At 40.6% G+C, this 19,877-nt stretch overlaps 1 protein-coding gene across 1 annotated transcript in view; it reads right to left on the reverse strand.

Moving 5' to 3' along the window:
- Positions 1-19,877, reverse strand: part of WEE2 (WEE1 homolog 2) — a 30,848-nt gene that overhangs the window by 1,902 nt on the left and 9,069 nt on the right. Inside the window, exons 2-10 of the mRNA XM_029922483.1 lie at positions 17,617-17,813; positions 15,817-15,868; positions 13,141-13,313; positions 11,384-11,505; positions 6,363-6,509; positions 5,624-5,731; positions 5,408-5,493; positions 4,510-4,680; positions 2,737-2,879 (exon numbers count right to left, since the gene is read on the reverse strand). Coding sequence (XP_029778343.1) covers positions 2,737-2,879; positions 4,510-4,680; positions 5,408-5,493; positions 5,624-5,731; positions 6,363-6,509; positions 11,384-11,505; positions 13,141-13,313; positions 15,817-15,868; positions 17,617-17,813 — 1,199 coding nt within the window. The remainder of the gene's footprint in view (positions 1-2,736; positions 2,880-4,509; positions 4,681-5,407; positions 5,494-5,623; positions 5,732-6,362; positions 6,510-11,383; positions 11,506-13,140; positions 13,314-15,816; positions 15,869-17,616; positions 17,814-19,877) is intronic.

The following is a 19,877-nucleotide window of genomic DNA, read 5'->3' on the forward strand; positions in this document are numbered from 1 at the left end:
GTATCTTCAACAAATGGTATTTGGGAAAACTGAACAGAACATGCAAAAGAATGAAACTGGACCACTTTCTTACACCATACACAAAAACAAATTCAAAACAGATTAAAGACCTAAATGTGAGACCTAAAATCATAACAATCCTAGAAGAGAACACAAGCAGTAACTTCTTTGACATCGGCCATAGCGACTTCTTACCATATAGGTCTCCAGGGGCAAAGGAAACAAAAGCAAAGATAAACTATAGGACTTCATCAAAATAAAAAGCATCTGCACAGTGAAGGGAAAAATCTACAAAACTGAAAGACAACTTACTGACGGGAAAAGATATTTGCAAATTACATATCTGATAAAGGATTTATATATTTCCAAAATATATAAAGATTAGGAATCAGCACCCAAAAAAAACAAATAATCCCATTAAAAATGGGCAGAAGATGTGAACAGACATTTCTCCAAAGAAGACATCCAAATGGCTGACTCATGAAAACATGCTCATCATCAGGGAAATGCAAATCAAACCTACAATGAGACCTCCCCTTACACCTCCAGAATAACTAAAATCAAAAACACATGAAACACAAATGTTGGCGAGGATGTGGAGAAGAAGGGACTTTCTTGAACTGTTGGTGGGAATGCAAACTGGTGCAGCCACTCTGGAACACAGTATGGAGGTTTCTTAAAAAGTTAAAAATAGAAGTGCCCTATGAGTCAGCAATTGCATTACTAGGTATTTACCCAAAGAATACAAGAACACTAATTCAAAGGGGTACTTGGCCTCTATGTTTATAGCAGCACTATATACAATAACCAAATTATGGAAGCAGCCCAAGTATCCATCAATAGATGAATGAATAAAGGAGATGTGTTATATATACTGGAATATTTCTCAGTCATAAAAAAGAATGAAATCTTACCATTTGCAATGATATGGATGGAGCTCGATGGTATAATGCTAAGCAAAATTAGTCAGTCATAAAGAGACAAACACCATATGATTTCACTCATGGAATTTAAGAAACACAACAAAGAAGCAAAGGGAAAAAATAAAAGAGAGAGAGAGAGAGAGAGAGAGAGAGAGAGAGACAAACCAAGGAACAGACTCTTAAATATAGGGAACTGATAGTTATCAGGTGGTAGGGGAATGGGTTAAATAGATGATGGAGGTTAAGTAGTGTGCTTGTCTGAATGAGCACAGGGTGATGTATGGAAGTATTAAATTACTTACATTGTACACCTGAAACTATTATATAACACTATAGGTTAACTAACTGGAATTGAAACAGTTTTTTTAAGGAAAAAAAATAAAACATAAAAAATAAATGTTAAATAAGGAAACACCATATATGAAATTCAACAATATATGAAAGCTGCAGGGGTGTACAAAGCACAACCCATGGGTCAAAGCTGGCCCACACCTGTTTGTTAGAACTCAGCCATGCCCATTTGTTTACATATTGTCTATGGCTGCTTTCACATGACTACAACAGAGCTGAGTCACTGCAACAAAGATAATATGGCCCACAAAGCATATAATATTTACTCTCTAGCTCTTTCCAGAAAAGTTGGCCAATCCTGGGTCTAGACAACTTTAAGAAGGTATCTGACTCATCTCTGTGGTAGGTCCCCATTACCGTGATGTCTAATGACAGTCACCTGTGCCTCCTCAGTTGGTTTCACAGAATGTGCACACTACACTTACATACATAATACAAACATATATGTGTGTATGTATATGTATGTATATTATAGGAATATAAGTATTTTTATTTTGTTTATTAGATGGGAAAATAGGATCCAAAACTAGAGCAAGATAATGTCAAGTTGCTGATTAGAAAGAATCCCTGGGAAGAGTCCCTGACTAAAGGCTTGGTGTCTCCACAACTCATTGCCAGAAAAATCATTTGGGGGACTTTTTAGTCTAATCATTTCAAGATGGATTGTATATCCAAAAGAAGTTGGACTTCTAAGTTTATTTTAAACAAGGACCGTTTTTCATTTTTTATATTTCCAGCAGTGCATAGTGTATGTAATAATCCACTTAAAAATGCCTTCAGAACTCTGTTCAAACAGCAGTCCCTGACCTTTATACCAACCCTATCCTGTCTAATTAATTAATTCCCATTTGTTTAATGAAAGAATAGATTTACTAATGAATGCATGTGTGAATACAAGCTTACATGAACACGTGATCAGACTGCTTTATTTGGATTGGAAAAATACCTCTTCTTCTAAACACGTACCAAGACAGCATGCCTACCTGCTTTTGAAATGTAATGGATTTCTTACATGGCTCTCTTCCAACTTTAACTATAGGTATCTTTCACTGGATGATCATTCACCAGTTAGTTGAACCCTGTTGTCACACAGAATCCCACTAAGGGTTCTTTGCTGGTTGTATTTCCTCATATTCCTCACTTTGCTTCCTTTGCATTAATGAGAATTTTCTCTCTCGAGGAGTCTAATCACAGAGTCTCCCAGCCCCATGCTACAAAGGGCTTCATGCTGCTAATATCTTTGTGAAGAGGAGCCTTTATATTCTAATGTTGGGTTCCACTTGAGTCCACAGAGAAGACACACCAGACCAGTCGTATCACTGTAAATAGTACATAAATAGAGTCTTCCTAAACTCAAGCATCCAAAATCTATGTTTCCAGGGGTGCCTGTGCAAATCTTGATCTCAGGGTTGTGAGTTCAAGCCCCACATTGGGCCTAGAGCTTACTCAAAATAACCTCTACCTTTCCAGTGCGGCTGTCTTGAACTTTTCCAGGTTAAGCTGATGCTGGAGTTCTTCTGCTTTCCTAAGGGAGGGCCGGAGAACTCGACTTCTGGCCAGAGCTGCTGCAGAAGGTCTCTCCCTTGGGTCACGGTGGATCATGTTCTGTTGACATTGGACCAAACGGAAGGAAATAGAAGCTTCACTGCCTGGAGAATCTCCCCACCCAAGCCAGCTCCACCCCAGCCTCTGCTGGGGAGCTTTGTGAAACTCTGCTTTTAACTTTGTGGGGGAAGAAAGAAGTGAAAACTTAATCCACCAAGGATGGGAGCATCTTCCCTAGACTCTGGCATCAGTCATCCACACCTTTGACTTGCCTTTAAGTATCCTATCTTAGAGCTGGTTGGGTGCTTAACTAGTCTAATGCCTTAATTTTAAATGGAAGACACTGAGATCCTGAGATAATAAGTGGCTTGTTCGAGTTATTGACAGGATCAAGACTAAAATCCAGATCACCCAACTCCTAGTTCAGTTTGCTTTCTACAACAACATACTCCTTTTCACTTAAAACTAAGGCTACCCCACCATGACAGTATTCCCACAGCATTCATCTTCAGGTAAAGGGTGTCTGTAACCTAACATGGCTTAAATACAGTAGAAAATAGCTAATTATTTACAGCAGTTAGCAATGTTGTATAAAGGAGAAAACATTGAACCTTCCATTTGCGGACCAATGTTCAGAGCCAGCTCCTCCATTTACTAAGTAGCCTTGAGCAGATGACTTAACTTTGCAGAAGCTCCTTTTCCATTTTTTGATATTTGGAAGAACAATATTCACCTACTGCAGTATTGTGAGAATTACATGAATTAACATACATGTATTATTAGCACACTGAGCCAGCACAGAAGTATTCAGTATGTATCAACTAAATCTAAGAGCAGTTTACACATGAAAATAGATGATTAGGCAATGCACTAAAGTCCACTGTGAGCAAGGAAGGACACTTTATAACTAAATTTCAAGTTTTCAGGCAAACTATGAAACTCAAATTTAATCCCCGAGAGTAGAGGTCTCTAAAGCTGTTTTAGGAATTCTAACCAATCCTGTTCTTTAAGCCATGAAGTAAATTTTAAGTATACATTTTGTTTTCCTAGTATAATTCTAAGTTTCTCAACAGTGTATTTTTTGTACCTCTGTTTCAACATAAGAGCTTCCTTTCCTTGTCCCCACAACTTCTCAGATACCACTGAGTTCAAGTAACAGATAAATTCCTGAACTGACACTATGCCTTTTTCCAATAGTGCATATGATTGGTGGTGATGCCCATTATTCATCAATAAAGTAGCTTATGTCTTCTTCTATATACTCAAAATTCAAATTTTTTTCATAGTATCACCACTACCAATGACAATAGTTAAAACTCTAAAATAAGAGCAAAAAGATGAGGTTTGATTTTAGAGTTAATCCATTATCAAAGGTAAGAATACAAGTCCAGGAACTGCTCTGAGCGTTGGTTTCCTGAATTGCCTACCTTATCAGGGTTGTTGGGAAGGGCAGAAAAAAAATGTAACAGGATATTAAACTAGAATATAAAAGGCCTTATGATATCCTCTAAGTTTCCTGGAGAAGCTTTCAATCTATCCTAGGTCTTTTCTGGGCTTCGGGATCATGCTTCCTTTTTTCCTCCACCAATGGCACTACCAGCATCTCCTTTCCCCTTTCCCCACCTCCTTGCCATTACATTTTTAAAAAATAGACATTTCTATCTCCTCTTCATCTCATAAGAGATACCACCTTGAGTAGACGGCAAAATTCTTCTGAGAGCTCCTGAGGAATGACCGGAAGTTTGCCCTCACGGATATGATGCCACTTGGCACCATTGGTGGGTAATGACTCTGCTCCTGCAGCGACTGCAATGGTTAATCCCAAGGCAAATATGTCTGCTTTGGGAAGATGCTGATAATCCTTCAAAACAGAAGACAGGAAAGCCAGTTAGTTTGCTAAGTGAATTGAGTCTAGACTTAAGATAACTGTTAAGAGAGATTCACTGAGTGGATAGGAGCTTAACCAGACACAATGGTCAAGGTCACGTCTGCTGTGGCTAGTGGTTTATTTCTAGAGAAGACAGAGGATATGGTGCAAATCCACCCGATTCACACTGCTGTGCCCTGGAGAGTTTATCTTAGTGCCATTTTGTTCTGTCAGGCTCAAAGAGGCTCCAAGCAGAGCTGAGCTGGTCACAGATAAGATCATCCTGGAAGGAGGTAAATCCTTCCTTGCCCTGCCTCTGCAGACATCCTAGGAGGTAGACAATAACCAAAGGTCATTTCGCCAGAGCTGGTGGTACTGTCAAAAGGATGATAGCCTGATAAAGGTAGGTTGAACCAATAAAGGCTTCCTTTCTACTAGGGAGTTCATTAATTTAGGAATTCTAAGAAAGCCTAGAAACAGTAAAGGACCTTTATAAAGAACAGCAAAAATAGTGATTAATCCATGATTGAACCAGTTTTGCTCATGCTTTTTTTTTTTTTTGAAAAATCTCTCTTATCCTTACTCTCAATTCTGAATAGGAAAAGAGATCATGTAAATTTTAATTATAAATATACACGTTTCATTTCTTGCTCTGCGAACCTTCATTTGAGGGTCAAAGGATTCAATGAATTATAAAACACCCTGCTTCCCTGATCTTTACCTCTTGTAAAATCTCATTAGCCAGGAAGCGACTATCTCCCTCCTCTACTTTCGGTTTGCTTATTGATGTCACATGACCTAAGTCACCTAAGAAAAAGAAAGAAAGAAAGAAAGAAAGCCTTTTAAAAGCATGTCTTTAAACCTGGAATAAATGGGAGTCATCAGTATAAATTTTATAGGACGATAATGCACAGGTCAGGGTTTAAGGCAGACTCACCAATTTTATACATCACATTGGCAGAGAGAAACCAATCAGCTTCATTTTCAATCTCTTCTGGGGCTACAGGAGAATTACTTTGCGTCTTATGACAAATGAAGATGTTGCCTAAATGAATACAGAATTGATGTAAGAAATGACTCCTAAGCTTTATTACCCCCAAAGAGTCTTTTCTGTATTTGACATTCTGGCCACCCTCCTTTCCTCCTCTTCTGAGTATGTGTAACAAGACTACAAAGGTTTCTTATCTTCCATGGAATTCTGAACAGCTCAGTAGTTAAGAATACCTATTTTAAGTGAAGCTGACCTCAGACACACCCCATCCTCTGAAGAGACTGGTGGCCTCAAAGCAAGAAAGAAGCCCCCCCAAATGGTAACATTTCCCTGAGTTTTACACTATTGAGTGCCGAAACCATTAATTTCTGTTCACTTTAGTCGGTGCTGAATTAGAAAGAATATATATAGCAGTAGTAAACACATTCAGGATGCAGCCAATGTTTTAATACTTCGGCTTTGCTACCTGGGAAGGAGTCTTTTCTCTCTCTCTGTCCCCTGGCCCTAGGGGGGAAATGGATAAAGATGTTTAACTAAAATTTTCAGGGAAACACATGAAAGAAAGTGATTTTGCCAGCAAACAGCATCTTCAACACTTAGTAGGTACCCAGGCACCAACTGTCACACACTGGGGAAAGAACTAAATCTGGCCAAAGGGGCGGGAGCAGAGGGGAGCCATACTGACTAGGTTTGATGTCCAAGTGCACCATGCCAGAGTTGTGGATGTACTTCAATCCAAGGGAAATTTGAAGAAGGATGTCCTTGAGTTTTGGCTCTTGGAAATGATTGCCACACTTCATGTTTTCAGATACGGCAGTCTGCAAACTCCCACCTGGGAACGAACAACAGAGAGCAGCCCCCACAGAATGGAGAAAAGGTATGAATCTTAATAGATGGAAGCATGGTAAACATTCAATAAATTCCTCTTGAATAAGCTCAGTTCAGGAAATCTAGATTATTGTCTAAATAACATAGTAATATCAGGCCCCTGTCTGTCTATACCACAGACATACTGGAAAGAATTACAGGACTTTTAAAGAAAAAGAACAAAATGACATACCCCAGGTATCCAGTATGTGGTTCCATTGCCTTGAGTATGCCCCAACTAACATGCTAAAAGTGCTACCTGATTATTAAGCAGAAGGCCAAATAGCTACTATTGGTGTTGATGTTTAGTTCAGTGTCCAGCTAGTAATTATCGGCCACTAGTAACTTTAATGTAAAGGACTCCAAGTTTAACTTCAATATACACCTAAATCCTATTTGAGCCACAGAATTTTCTGTCATCAACTATAGACTCTTGATTTATCATTGTTATCAGTAAAAAATAGGGCCTGGACTCATGTGACCCCTTGATCTTGTTTGCTCCTGTCCTAAGGTATCAGAATGCTTCTGAACCCTTTATTTCACTAATTTGCATTCATTGGCAGCCTCTTCAGTCAAATTAGAGAGTCCTGGGTCTTGCTGGCAGTTAGTGCTCACGTATGTGTCAGAACAGCAGCATCTAAGATGCTAGTGGTATTTCCTAGAAAATCCATATTTTATAGAATCCTATGTAATATTCAGTTTAAAGATTGATCTGTCATGTTAAAATAATTCAGCTCAGAAGAAGAATTTCAGCCCTTTTCATAAACACAAAGAGGGCTGGAGTAAAGGGTGCATCCTTTTTTTTCTAGGAATCTTCTTTAAAAGAGATTCTATGTTCTATAGATGACTGTAGATAGAAAGGAAGAATATGATGAAGCTTCTTAAAAACAAAGTCACCTCAAGTCTGTTTGCAGATGAAGTTGCAAGGTGTGGCAAGGAGTAGGAAGCCTGCACCCAAGGCCCCCATGTCCACTGGAATTCATTTCCCTACTAGATTGGGTGTTCATCTGAGACCCCCATCTTATCCATCCTCATTTTCTCAAGGGCTCACATGCAATCTGCATATTCTGAACGGAAGGTCTATCCTGGCAACAGAGGGAAAGGAAAGACAGAGACAACGGGCCCATAAAAGGCATGGAAAGAAAGAAGCACCCTAGGGGTACTTGGAATCCTTTAATATGGTCTTCTAGATTATGAGCAGAGATGTTGCTGATTTTTGAAGGGCTATGGGTATTTAGGAAGGGTAAGTAGACCAGTACTACCAGCACTTTTAGTTACTTAGAAGCCCTGCAGGTAATATTAAAGTTAGCCAAGCAATAATTAACAATAGTAAAAGTTACTGAAAAACATTTACGCAAAAGTGTTAGAATATCTTTATTTTGCTACAGCTAAAGCCCATGGTCTCCCTCTTATTGAGGAACATAATTAACTCTTCTTGGCCAAACAGTATTAAAGGAAGTCTGTGTGGATAGACAGAGCATTACTGAATGTATTATAAACTTCATCCCTCCTAATCTCAGTGATCCTGGAGCCTGAACTCCATAACCCAAGACGCCACCTGGAGATGATGCTGTAACTGCCAGGATTGTGCCCTTAAGAGGCAACGACCAGCTCCTGACAGCTCTTCTCAAACCATCTTTGTGAGATGAGTTGCCGAATTCTCTTCTTTAGATAAAATATACTTTCCCCACTTAGCAGAGGAAAAAGGAAACTTAAGAAAAATAGATCTAGGTTTTTTCTGTCTGCTTATGAGGCCTGACAGACACTAAAACAAATAGCAAACGGCTTCCAACACTAAAATGTAAACAGCAGACCTATAGGACATCCTATCCCTATATTTGTATTCTCAGAATCTTGATTTTATGTTGCTCTCTCCAACACAAGCATATTTTCCTGCTGGTAAAGTTATTCCTTGTTTGGTGGGAAAATGTAACCGATACATGGTGTTGCACCAATGGTGCAGACTTCTGGATGCCACATCGCTAGAACAAGGGGAGCATGCGCTGTAAAAGTTCAGTGACAGAAGGCGTCACGAGAAAATGCTGCCTCTAGGGAAAGCGTTGATCGCTCAGTCCTGAATTGTTTGGAATCCCGGTGGTTGTGCAATTGATCTACTGCTGGAAAGCCTGCAGATTTCAGAGGCTGATCCAGAGGTGACGTGTAGAGGATCTTGGCAAGGGTGAGGGCAGAGGAAGGAACATTTGATTGGTGTAGAGCTCCGGAGGGACAGTAGGGGAAATCAGTGAACTGCTGGTCTCTACTAGTTATAATGTAAGTTATCTAAGCCATCTAATTTATCATCTGAGTCAAACCATAACTCTGCATGTTCTAGCCCGACTGCTTTGACAGGCTGGGAGTACAGGGAAAAAGGGGGCAGGCATGAGGAGGAAGAGATGAGAAAGAGGGAGAGATAGAGGACTGAGGGAGGAAGGAGTATAAGGAATCAGGCACTGGCTACTCTCCTACCTTATAAATACTTTGGACTTAACTCTCCTTTATTTAGAGCCACAGGGCAAAGTCTGAACATGGATTATCCATAACTACAAACAAGACGAGTATAAGGCCATGCTTTATTTCCTGTGGTCACTTCACATGTGAAAGCCATGTATGTGAATTACATTTGGATAAATCAGAATCACATTTTACTTGGCAAGGACGCAGTGAAGTTAGTGGACCACCATGGCAAACAGACCATGATTCCTCCGAATCTATCACATCTTTTTCAAAATCTACTGCCTGGAAACATCCAAAAACCCTCTGTACACCTCCCACACTTGACTTTGCTGATCCTATTTCCTGTTACAGGGTCATCTCAGTCCTTACCGTCCGCTAGGTCAGACCCATTCCCAACACCATGTTCTGTGCCTGCTAGCTATTCCTCTAATAGGGGTCTTCTCTCTTCTACCTTAAACTCTGGTAATCCTTCTGCAAGGCATCTTTCAAGTCTTACCTCCTTTATGAGATTTTCTTGGGCTACTCTAATACAACTGTTACTGAGTTCTTACTCTGTATCAGGTATTGACACCATGGGAGCATTTGACATAGATTGTTCCTATTTTGAGAAATAGTAATATCTACTTAAGAGATAGGAAGTATTACTATCTCTTTACTCAGCAGGATTGACTCCCCAGGGATCACATAACTGGTGTGCAGCAGGCCTGGGTTTTAGCCCCACTTCTGCCTGACATTAAAGCCCAGGCCCATTCCACCACACTGTGTTGCCTCTTGCTCACATTAGTCTTCTCTGAATGCTTTTTATCCATAGCTGCACCATCTGGTTTTGCACCGAATTGTCTCATGTGTATGCACTGTAACTGAGCAAGTGGAACAAAGCTCCTGGAAGGACATATCTTATCTCCCTTTATAGTATAGCTCACCCTAGAACCTAATAGAATGACATGCCTGTAAGAAGGTGTTCAAATGTTGCAACGAACAAGAAGATGGACTTGTAACAGGACCCACCACTCCATCTTTTTCTTTTTGAGCATTTGAAATCTTTACAATGCCCTAAATCCGGTTAAATTTGTTTTGTTTGACTTTCTTGGTTAACTTTTATGACTTGATATTATCTTTGTTAGTAGCTGAAAGTCATGAAAATAAAACCAATCTTGGGGGATGGGAAGGGGAAGAATAGGGAATGTCAGGTTACTATAAGGAGGAATTAGGAAAAGAAGGTTAGGAAAAGTTTCAACTTCTCAATCACAAGGAAAGGGTCCATTTTTTATCCTAAAGAGCCTATTAGGAAGAAGGATTTAGGTGAGCTTATTAGAGGGAGAGAAAAAAAAGTTCATAGTTAACACTACAAGGAAATCAGATTCTAAGGAAACAATAAGGGAAATGCCAAAGCATTATTTTGCATCATATGTGATTCATTTTCTGTGTTTCTACTGTTTCATAACACTGTTTACTTAACCTACTTGTAGATAGAATGATAACGCGTTGTCACTGTCCTCAGAAGTCAGGCTGTGCTTACACACTCAGGGCTATCTGGTGGCTACTAAAATTACTCAAAGACTGTGCTGTTAGAGAAACTTCAGCATGGATGCACATGTTATGGGGGTCGGTTTGGGAGGGGTGCCATTATCCAGTATCACCATGGCCAGAATAAAGATCACCACTCGTAAAAGGACAGCAAGCTTCTATTTAATTTAGGACCATTTTCCTGTTTTACCACTGAACATTTTGATGAAAAATATTTCTGAGAATAATATGTAACAATACTGCTGTGTCACCCCCTTAATCATAAATTAAAAATGTGTTCGACCAAATGACTACATTTTGCGATTTAGGGAGCCCAGGAAAAAAGTTTGGCCAGTTATTTGTATATGTACGGCCCTGAAAAAACTGCTAGAATAATCTGAAGTCACTGCATTTCATTCCCAGCACTCACCCCATGCCCTAACTCTGGTGAGAACACAAAACCTCAAAAGGTTATAATCCCCCAATTCAGGAATCCATTTGAACATTGATCAAAAGTCGACTGTATACATTTACCACCATTCCCCAAAAATGGTAAAGACTACCAATGGTAAAGCGGGGGGTGCTTTACCATTCAAACCACCAGACTAGAAGTTTTCTCAGTATTGAGCAAAGTATGAGGGGATTAGTAGCTTCTATGTATCAGCCACACATCAGTTCTGAAAAAAATGTGGAATAGCATAAACCTGAAATTCCTTTTCAATGCAACTCCATGTCTCCAGCTCTCTGCTTCCAAGCAAAACCGTAGTACAGACCCTTTAGGTAGGACTGTAAGGCGTAAACTACAAGGGGAAACAAAGGTTTTTTTTCCTGAGGACCTAAAAGTTCTCCCTCTCCACTGCTATTAGTCCACATACTTACCGTCGCAGTATTCATTCTGAATGATCATGTGGTCATCTTCTGCCCATGCAGAGTAGTAACGTACCACATGGGGGTGATGCCCAAGTACTGCATGAGCATAAACTTCACGCAAAGCCAAACTCCTAACAGACAGAAAAGCATCAAGAAAAAAATGAATCAATATGCAAATTTTTTAGAGACAAGGTATGAGGCATTATCATTTTCAATGTTTATTTTTAAGAGAGGGAGACAGACAGACAGAGAGACAGAGGAAGCAGGGGAGGGGCAGAGAGAGAGGGAGACACAGAATCCAAAGCAGGCTTCTTCCAGGCTCTGCACTGTGAGCACAGAGCTCAACAGGGGGCTTGAACCCACAAAGTGTGAAGATCACGATCTGAGCTGAAGTCGGATGTTTAACTGACTGAGCCACCTAATCGCTCTGTGATATGAGGCATTATTAACAGTGGCAGAACTTTATTGAGTGCTCACTACTTGCTTACTATTTTACTTCATTTAATTTTCATAACTACTCAGTAAGATATAATGGGAAAGATTAAGGCTTTAGAAAGCTCAGTGACTGGCCCAAAGTCAAGATGGTGATAGTAGACCTAAGACCCAAAACTTGGTCATCCTGGTACCAAAATCCATGTTTTTTTTTTTCATTGAACATGCCATACATAAAGAGGAGTTTTAGTTTGTTACTTTATTAATGGTAGACATTTTTCAAGTCTTAATTTCACTGTATCACAATTTAAAAAGTATGTTGATGGGCTTAACAAGAGAGCCACCATAGACTTGGAGGATACTGTGATGAGTCCTCTATCTCCTCTGTGAAGACCAGGCAGTCACTGGAGTCAATATTATGCTCAACCAGTATGACACAGTCACAGGGACTACAGTCTAGGGACTGTCATTCATATTCATTATGGAATAGGAAATCCAACACAAAAAAGTAGAATGTAGTACTTAATGAATTTCAGTATAAAAATGAAGAATTCGAAGGTCCCTAATTTCACATTTAGCAAATTGAGCATTACATCCTCACAGTTCACAAAAACCATTGGCTGAATCTGAAAATAAGTGTTTCCCTTTTAAAAGAGGAACTATTGAACAATTAGTTCTGAGAACAAATTTTTTCTTCATTTCTCCTCACTTGTGGTCTTCAAAACATTGATTTCAATAGTCATTATGAATTCAGTAATGAATTCATTATTAATACAAAGTGGAGATAACTGGTGAGTTAACATTAACTTCCTAATTGGCAATATTTCTAATGAATGAAAAAGGAAGAGAATCATTCCATAAAACGTATTCATTAAAGCAAAAGCAGGAAGACCAGTGGTAAAAGCCTCAAGAACAATGAAGAAACACAACATGATTGTTCCCAAATGATCATGGTATGTTTTAGGAAATAACTTATCTCAGACTTGGAAAATTCAGAAAAGCTATAAATGTGAGACCATATTCAATGGAGGGGTAGCAACGGGTATGTTTTCAATGTCAGTGCCATTATTTAAAATGTTCTGGGGTGCCTAGATGGCTCAGTCAGTTAAGTGTCCGATTCTTGGTTTCAACTCAGGTCGTGATCTCCTGGGGCTCTGTGCTGGCAACCTGGAGCCTGTTTAGGATTCTCTGTCTAGCCTCTCTCTTCCCTTCCCCTACTCATGCTGCCTCTGTCTATAAACAAACACACAAACAAAAACAAAATGAAATGTTTTACCAAGAAACAACTTTCCAAATCCAAGTTTGTACTTCCAGTACATTTCAAAGGTACTTACTCACTTGATGATCCTGCAAAAGGTTTCATGGAACGTTTTATTGCATAAACACATCCATCCAGCCTCTTAATACACTTGTGTACTGTACCAAATTCACCAACTCCAATTTTTTCTACCTCCAAAAATTCTTTTTCATAGCGGGAAGCCATGTTAGTTTCTCGTAGAACACATCTCTGAAATATTTTATTAAAAATTAAAATAATTCTTTTTAACATATTATGAGCAATAAATTTAAGGTATATTCCTAAATTTCTCTAAGTTTTCAGAAAGACTTTCAAAGCAAATCTATTGGAGTCTGTGTCACTATTTTTTTATAACATTTATTTACTTTTGAGACAGAGAGAGACAGAGCTCAAGAGTGGGAGGGGCTGAAAGAGAAGGAAACACAGAATTTACATCAAAGTTAGTTAACATATAGTACGATAATGACTTCAGGAGTACATCCCAGCGATTCATCCCCTATATATAACACCCGGTGCTCATCCCCTCAGGTGTCTTCTTTTCATTTAAAAAAATTTTATAACATTTATTTATTATCGAGAGACAGAGCAGAGAGGGGAGAGACACAGAATCTGAAGCAGACTCCAGGCTCTGAGCTGTCAGCACAGAGCCCAACACAGGGCTTGAACTCACAAACTGCAAGATCATGACCTGAGCTGAAGTTGGATGCTTAACTGACTTGAGCCACCGAGGTGCCGCCATCAAGGGTCCTCTGTAATGCCCCTTGCCCATTTAGCCCATCCCCCCACCCACAATCCCTCTACAACCCTGTTTGCTCTCTGTATTTGAGTCTCTTATGTTTTGTCTCCCTCCCTGTTTTTATATTACTTTTGCTTACCTTCCCTTATGTTCATCTGTTTTGAATCTTAAATTCCACCTGAGTGATATACTGGCATTTTTTAATAGGTTAAGCCTTTTTCTATGTAATTTCTTTTGTCTGGGATATTCCTCTTCTGAATATGTTTTTAGAGGTGACATGCCTGCTCATAGCAAGAGCTATTGTCCTCAGCTGAAAGAATGGCTGGGATGTGGGTAGAACATTTTAAGTGGGGGCGGGGGGGAAGGACACCACCCTCTGACTCCTGTCTATTTGTCTCACACTCTGGATGCTAATGTTTTCATTTCAAGTTAAATAAGCTTATTTGTGTTCAATTCGCCTCCTCAAAAATCTTAGTCTGGAGAACAAAATTATCAAATTGATTATCTCAGCTTACCAGCCTAGGTATAGCTCAAGTATCGCTGTGACCTCAGCTTGTTGGCTAACTAGCAATGTCACCCATTGCCCAGCTAGTAAATAACCCTAGACACATCACTGAACTCCTTTATTCGGTTTCTCATCTAATGTAAAGGGAGCATGATAGCAATTACTCCTCTGGGTTCTTTTAAGTATCACACGAGAAAACGTGCGTGTGTGCACATGTGCGTAACTTCATTCAAGGACAAACACACTGTAAATTCTCAGTAAAGGGTAGCTAAGATGACAGAAATCTCCACAAATTTATATGACTCTCAATCCAAACTGATTTCCACGAAGTCATCATTTCTCAATGTCCCCATTAGCAAGAATCTTTTCATCTAGCTTTGAGTTTAAGCCATCTTGACTCTTTCTACCTCTTCATTTCAACATCTGATACCAATCAGTCAGTGTTCGTTAGCAAGATCTAGAATTTTCATTGCCCTTGGCCAATCTCAAGTTCTGTTTTTTCCATGCCTGGAGTTTCCCACAGCCCTCTCTCCATTGCTTCGAATAGTAACAAATTTTTTAATAAAAAAATAGTAATCATTTTTGCAAAATGATACCGTAGAATCAGACACACCTAATTATCTCCCACAAGGAAGCCAAACTTCTGGTCAGAGGCCTAAAAGCCTTCTACCAATTGCTCGCCCACTACACCTTCCCAGCCTCATCTCAGAGACCAAAATAAGCCAGCTTACCATCCACATCAGCCCCAAACCTCAAGCCCTCCCGCTTTTATATGCTGAATACTGAACATAGGCATGCTGTCATATTATAAACATCATAATGGCAATTTAAAATTCCACTGTGGATTGTAATTTACTTGGCCATTTTTTAATTATTGGACATTTAGTAGGGTTTTTGGGTTTTTTGTGGATTTTTTTGCTATTACAGTTAAGGCTGCAGTACATATCTCTGGTGATAATATTTATAGTATTAATTTCTGAGGCTAGGTTATCAAATGAGGGGTGCTACAAAGATTGTGAACACTTTAAAAAATCAATGCATACGGACACTTTTAAGAGCTAAAATTTTACATTTAAACTTCCAACTTTATGCCATTTTTCTCTGTCCTGTTTTTCCATTTGGGGGCCTTAAATATCTTGAATTTTCCCTTCAGTTCTCTAACCCCACAAATATAGAATTTTCCCCCAAAATCAAAGATAGAAGCAGTGGCCATTAATTTAAAACACTCCAAGGTAATGATTCAGCAATATGCAGGTCAGACACTGTCTGATAAAGTAATAACTAGCAAAGAATACAGACCCTGATGAGCGTGCAGATAAATTCAGTTGCAAGACACATTTGTAAATCTACAAAGTTGGGGGTAGGGGGAGAGAGAGAGAGAGAGAGAGAGAGAGAGAGAGAGAGAGAGAGAGAGAGGCGCGATAGGACAAAGTGACCAAGTCATGACAGCGGGAACAGAGGACTGTGCTCACCTTGGCAGGCAGCCCTGGGTCTACATCGCCTTCCCCTGGACCAGCTTCCTCACTTAAAAGAACAACAAAAAGAAGTGGTATCAGTGTAGGGTTAGCAGTATAGAGCTTGATACTGTACTAGGTTCTGGGGCTGTAAGAGTGCATAAGACCATTCCTTCTCCCCTTCAGTTTATATTTGGGGACAGGGATAAATGGAAAATTTCACTGTAAGACACTAGGAAAGAATAAGAACAAGACATTAAGGGATATTAGAGGCAGCACCCAAATTATGATTTCAAGAGTAAAAGCCTTTCCCAAAAGAGAATGAGTTTCTAAACGAAGTTTCCAAGAATGAGCAGGAATCTGCTGAGGGCAGGAGTGGAGTTCTAGGAAAACAGAGCAGCACTGAGCAGTGGAGCTGAGAGCGCACAGAACACGGGGAACTGCGCACACTTCCCTGCCTCGCTTCCCCCCAACACCCAGCTCACCAGAACCCGGCTTTGCACGAGGTTCTCAGGCAGACAATCAGTGTAGCAGAATAAGCTCTCAGGCTGGCTAAGGGACTGTCAGTGACTTTACAGGAAGCTGAAGTCTCTGACAGACCTTCTCTTTGGTTTGAGGATTTGGGATCTCTAAGCAAGATTTCAGTTTCTACATCAGCCAGCTCTAGACTTTTCTTCTGCAGAAGTACAGGGTAGAAATGGCAAAAGGGGGATGACAGGACACTCATGGAAAGAAACTGATGCTGGACCTTTGTGACTTAAGCTTAATATTGCATTCTAATACTTCATAAAATAATAACACCACTATTAGGAAGGGAGAAAAGTACTCTTGCAGAAGCACTAAGAGCTGTTACTCGAGTATCCCCACTTTCATTGCAGGAAATTCAAATTAATGGTCTTTTCTGACTGCCACAGTGAGAGGTGAATCCATTTGTTCTGATGGCTAGCTGCAGTGAGAGATGAATCCATTAGTTCTGATGGTTTGCAAAGAATCCTCAAGAGCTAAATCCAGTTCTGGGTAATAAAAGTAGACCTGGTACTTGTGCTAAAGTCCTATTTACTTAAGATCCAGGAGATAGTATAGAGAAAACCTATTCTGGCCACAAAACTGGTTAATAGAGTTGCTGATTCCAAAAGAAACAACTCAACCTAATATTGAATGCTCTGCATACTTCACATGATTAGCTGTGCATTTATTTAGATGAATACATATGAACACAATGACTGGCCCATTTTAGAGGCACTTCCATTCTGTAAAAAAGCACCATTGAAGAGACATGGTAAAGAAATGTCCCTGAGCAATCCACACAATCCTTATTGGACAATTTCTAGCACTCAGTGGCCCTGTGGAGCATGTGGTTGGGCTTTCCATTCTTGGCACCTCCAGAAGTGACACTATCTTTTTCTCATTAACCAATGTGTCATCACCTGCAGAGAAGACTCATATCTGAGTCACACAAGCTAGACTTGAAGCAGTGGTATTCTCCTTAAAGGGTGAGCTACACCTTCCCCAGGGTTAGCTTACTACTAACCAGAAGTGACCACCTGAATGCAATTCCATAGCTTATTCAATTTGCTAATAGAAGTCAGCAGTCTATTGCTTAGTCTTCCCTACACTTCAGAATGGGGATATGCTAAAACGTCTGTGGCAAAAGCAGGTCACAAACCAACATTAACATTTGGGAAGGAGGGGATGTGTGAACATGTTATCAACTGCATTCAAATAGAGTTCTCGTTCCTAATCTTACTTTCACACTCTCCCTTCTACTTGACCATAGTAAGATCAGTTCTCCAAAGTCGGAGGCAACAGTACACTTACAGATCTCCTCGGGTTTTCCTCTTGGCATTGGATTGAAGGAATTGTTTCCTATAGGACTCTGGAGTAAAGGGGTTAATATTGACCAGGGCTGATGAGGTCATCCCATCCACAAGGGGAACAGGTGTGAGCCTCAAATACTTAGAGCCTCGGGAGGGGAACTTCTCTGCTGAAGAGATCACCGACTGGCTCAGCAGACCCTGAATGAGGATGACAAAAAGGGAAAACAGAATGAGTTTAGTAAAAAAAAAAAAAAAGTTCCATATCAGCTGGTTAATACTTGAACCAAAGGATGTTATTGTCAAAAGGGAATTAGAGGTTATGTGGTTCAGTGCAAACTAAATGCATTGTAACTGGTCCTATTATGAAAAATAAAGATTCCAGGTCTTCCTCTAGATATTCCAATTCAGGGAATCAACACAGGAGCCTGTACTTTTGTTAAGCTCCACTGCCTTTCCCTAGGCAATTCTGATGACCAACTATGAAAAATATCAACTCTACTTCTACTGCTAACATTTTAAAGGCTATATGCTTAAGCTTAGTCAAACAAAAAGGACTCTAGAAGACCTGGTCCTTCTCAGTGTATACTTTAACTATCCCTCCATCATTCATCCAAATATTCATCCTAGATGCTGAGGCACACATAGGTTAATATCCATCTCTTAAGGAATGCACAGAGGAGCCAAGATGGCGGAGAGGAAGGGAGCTCTGTAAACTTCCTCCGCCCCATCTATCGAACTGAGAAGGACATTACTCATCTGCAAGAGCAGAAGGAGAAAATACAGACTCCAGAAAGAAGAGAACCTCAAAGATACCTGAGTGAGTGAGTGCAAACTGGGGAGATTGGAAAATGGGCCAGCCCGAGATGGGCAGGGGAGGTGGGAGTCCCAGCCCAACACGGGGCAAGTGCGAGGAGCCCGAGAGACAAAGGGAAAAGACAGAGAAACGGAACACGCTCATAGTACTGTCTCTGGGGAAGAGGTAAAGAATACTTAACCATGCTTGGAGAGAGAAACTCACTCCATATATAACTGCTGGGTAGCCCAAATCCCAAACCCACCCAGGTGGTGCAAGGGAAAGAACAACTTCCAGCCCCACGCCATCTCGGCAGGGAGTCAGCCGCAGCGGTGGCGCCAGGGGCACTCATTCGACCTCGGTTTTGGGAGTGGGAACACGCACCTCATTTCCACGGCGCATCTTGCCCCCAGCATTGGCCGTGCGAATCCTGAATCCCAGGTGCCAACAGGGAAAAAATAGCCCCCACACTTATGCGATCCCAGCCGGGAGTTGGCGGCTGTGGAGACCTGGGCACGCGCTCAGGCTACAGGAGCTTCCAGCTCATTTCCGGCAGCGCCCCTGCCTCAGGCAACAGTTGCGCAAAGCCAAGAGAAACGCATTCCTCCCCCAACGCGATCAATCACAGCTGGGGGTTGGGAATCCGCAGTTGTGTCTGTGATGGTGCGCACTTCACCTCCTGCTGCGCATCTCGCCTCAGGCTGTACACCTCGCCTCAGGCAGGGGCAGCCGAAATCCCAGCCTGAGCCAAGACAAACTGATTCCTCCCCCTAAGAAGCCAGCCACCAAGGCAAATACATCTCATCTGTGGTAGCATAAAAGTGTATGAACTGGAACTTTGAACCGAGGCGGGCCTGGAAAATACAACTCAGCTCAACCGCGGCACAGGAGATCGGACTCATTAGAGTGGCCTATAGTGTGTAGTTCGAGCGGAGCTTGGCCTGCCGCCATTCTACTCTCTGCAGACACCAAGGCGGAGCCTCTGAGAGCAGCCTCCGAGACCTACCACACCAAACCACACCTGTCCACGAGGGGGAGCTGCTGCTTTTTTTAAATAATTTTTTTCTTCTTTTTTTTGTATTTATTTTTTATTATTATTACCTTTTGTTTACTTAAATTTTAAAACAATTTTACTCCTTATTTTCCTTTCTCCTTTCTCCCTTTTTTTTACCTTCTTGCAATCCAGTTATATTCTCCTGTATCTCATCCTTACCTCTCCCCTCAACTGGTTATACACTTTTAGACTGTCCACTGTCCTTTGTTGTCTCTGACCCCCTTTATTTTTTTTATTTTTTTCTTCTCTTCTTTTCGTCTCTTTCCTCTCCATTTTCTTTCTTTTCTTTCCACCTTTTAATGTGTTTGTTTGTTTGATTTATCTGTGTGTTTGTGTGCTTCTCTTCCCTCTGTGTTTGTCTGTCTGTTTTCCTTCTTAGGGCTACACGAAGAAACAAGCCAAAGTGTGCATGATG

The sequence above is a fragment of the Suricata suricatta genome, chromosome 2 (assembly GCF_006229205.1).
Source record: "Suricata suricatta isolate VVHF042 chromosome 2, meerkat_22Aug2017_6uvM2_HiC, whole genome shotgun sequence".
NCBI lineage: Eukaryota > Metazoa > Chordata > Mammalia > Carnivora > Herpestidae > Suricata > Suricata suricatta.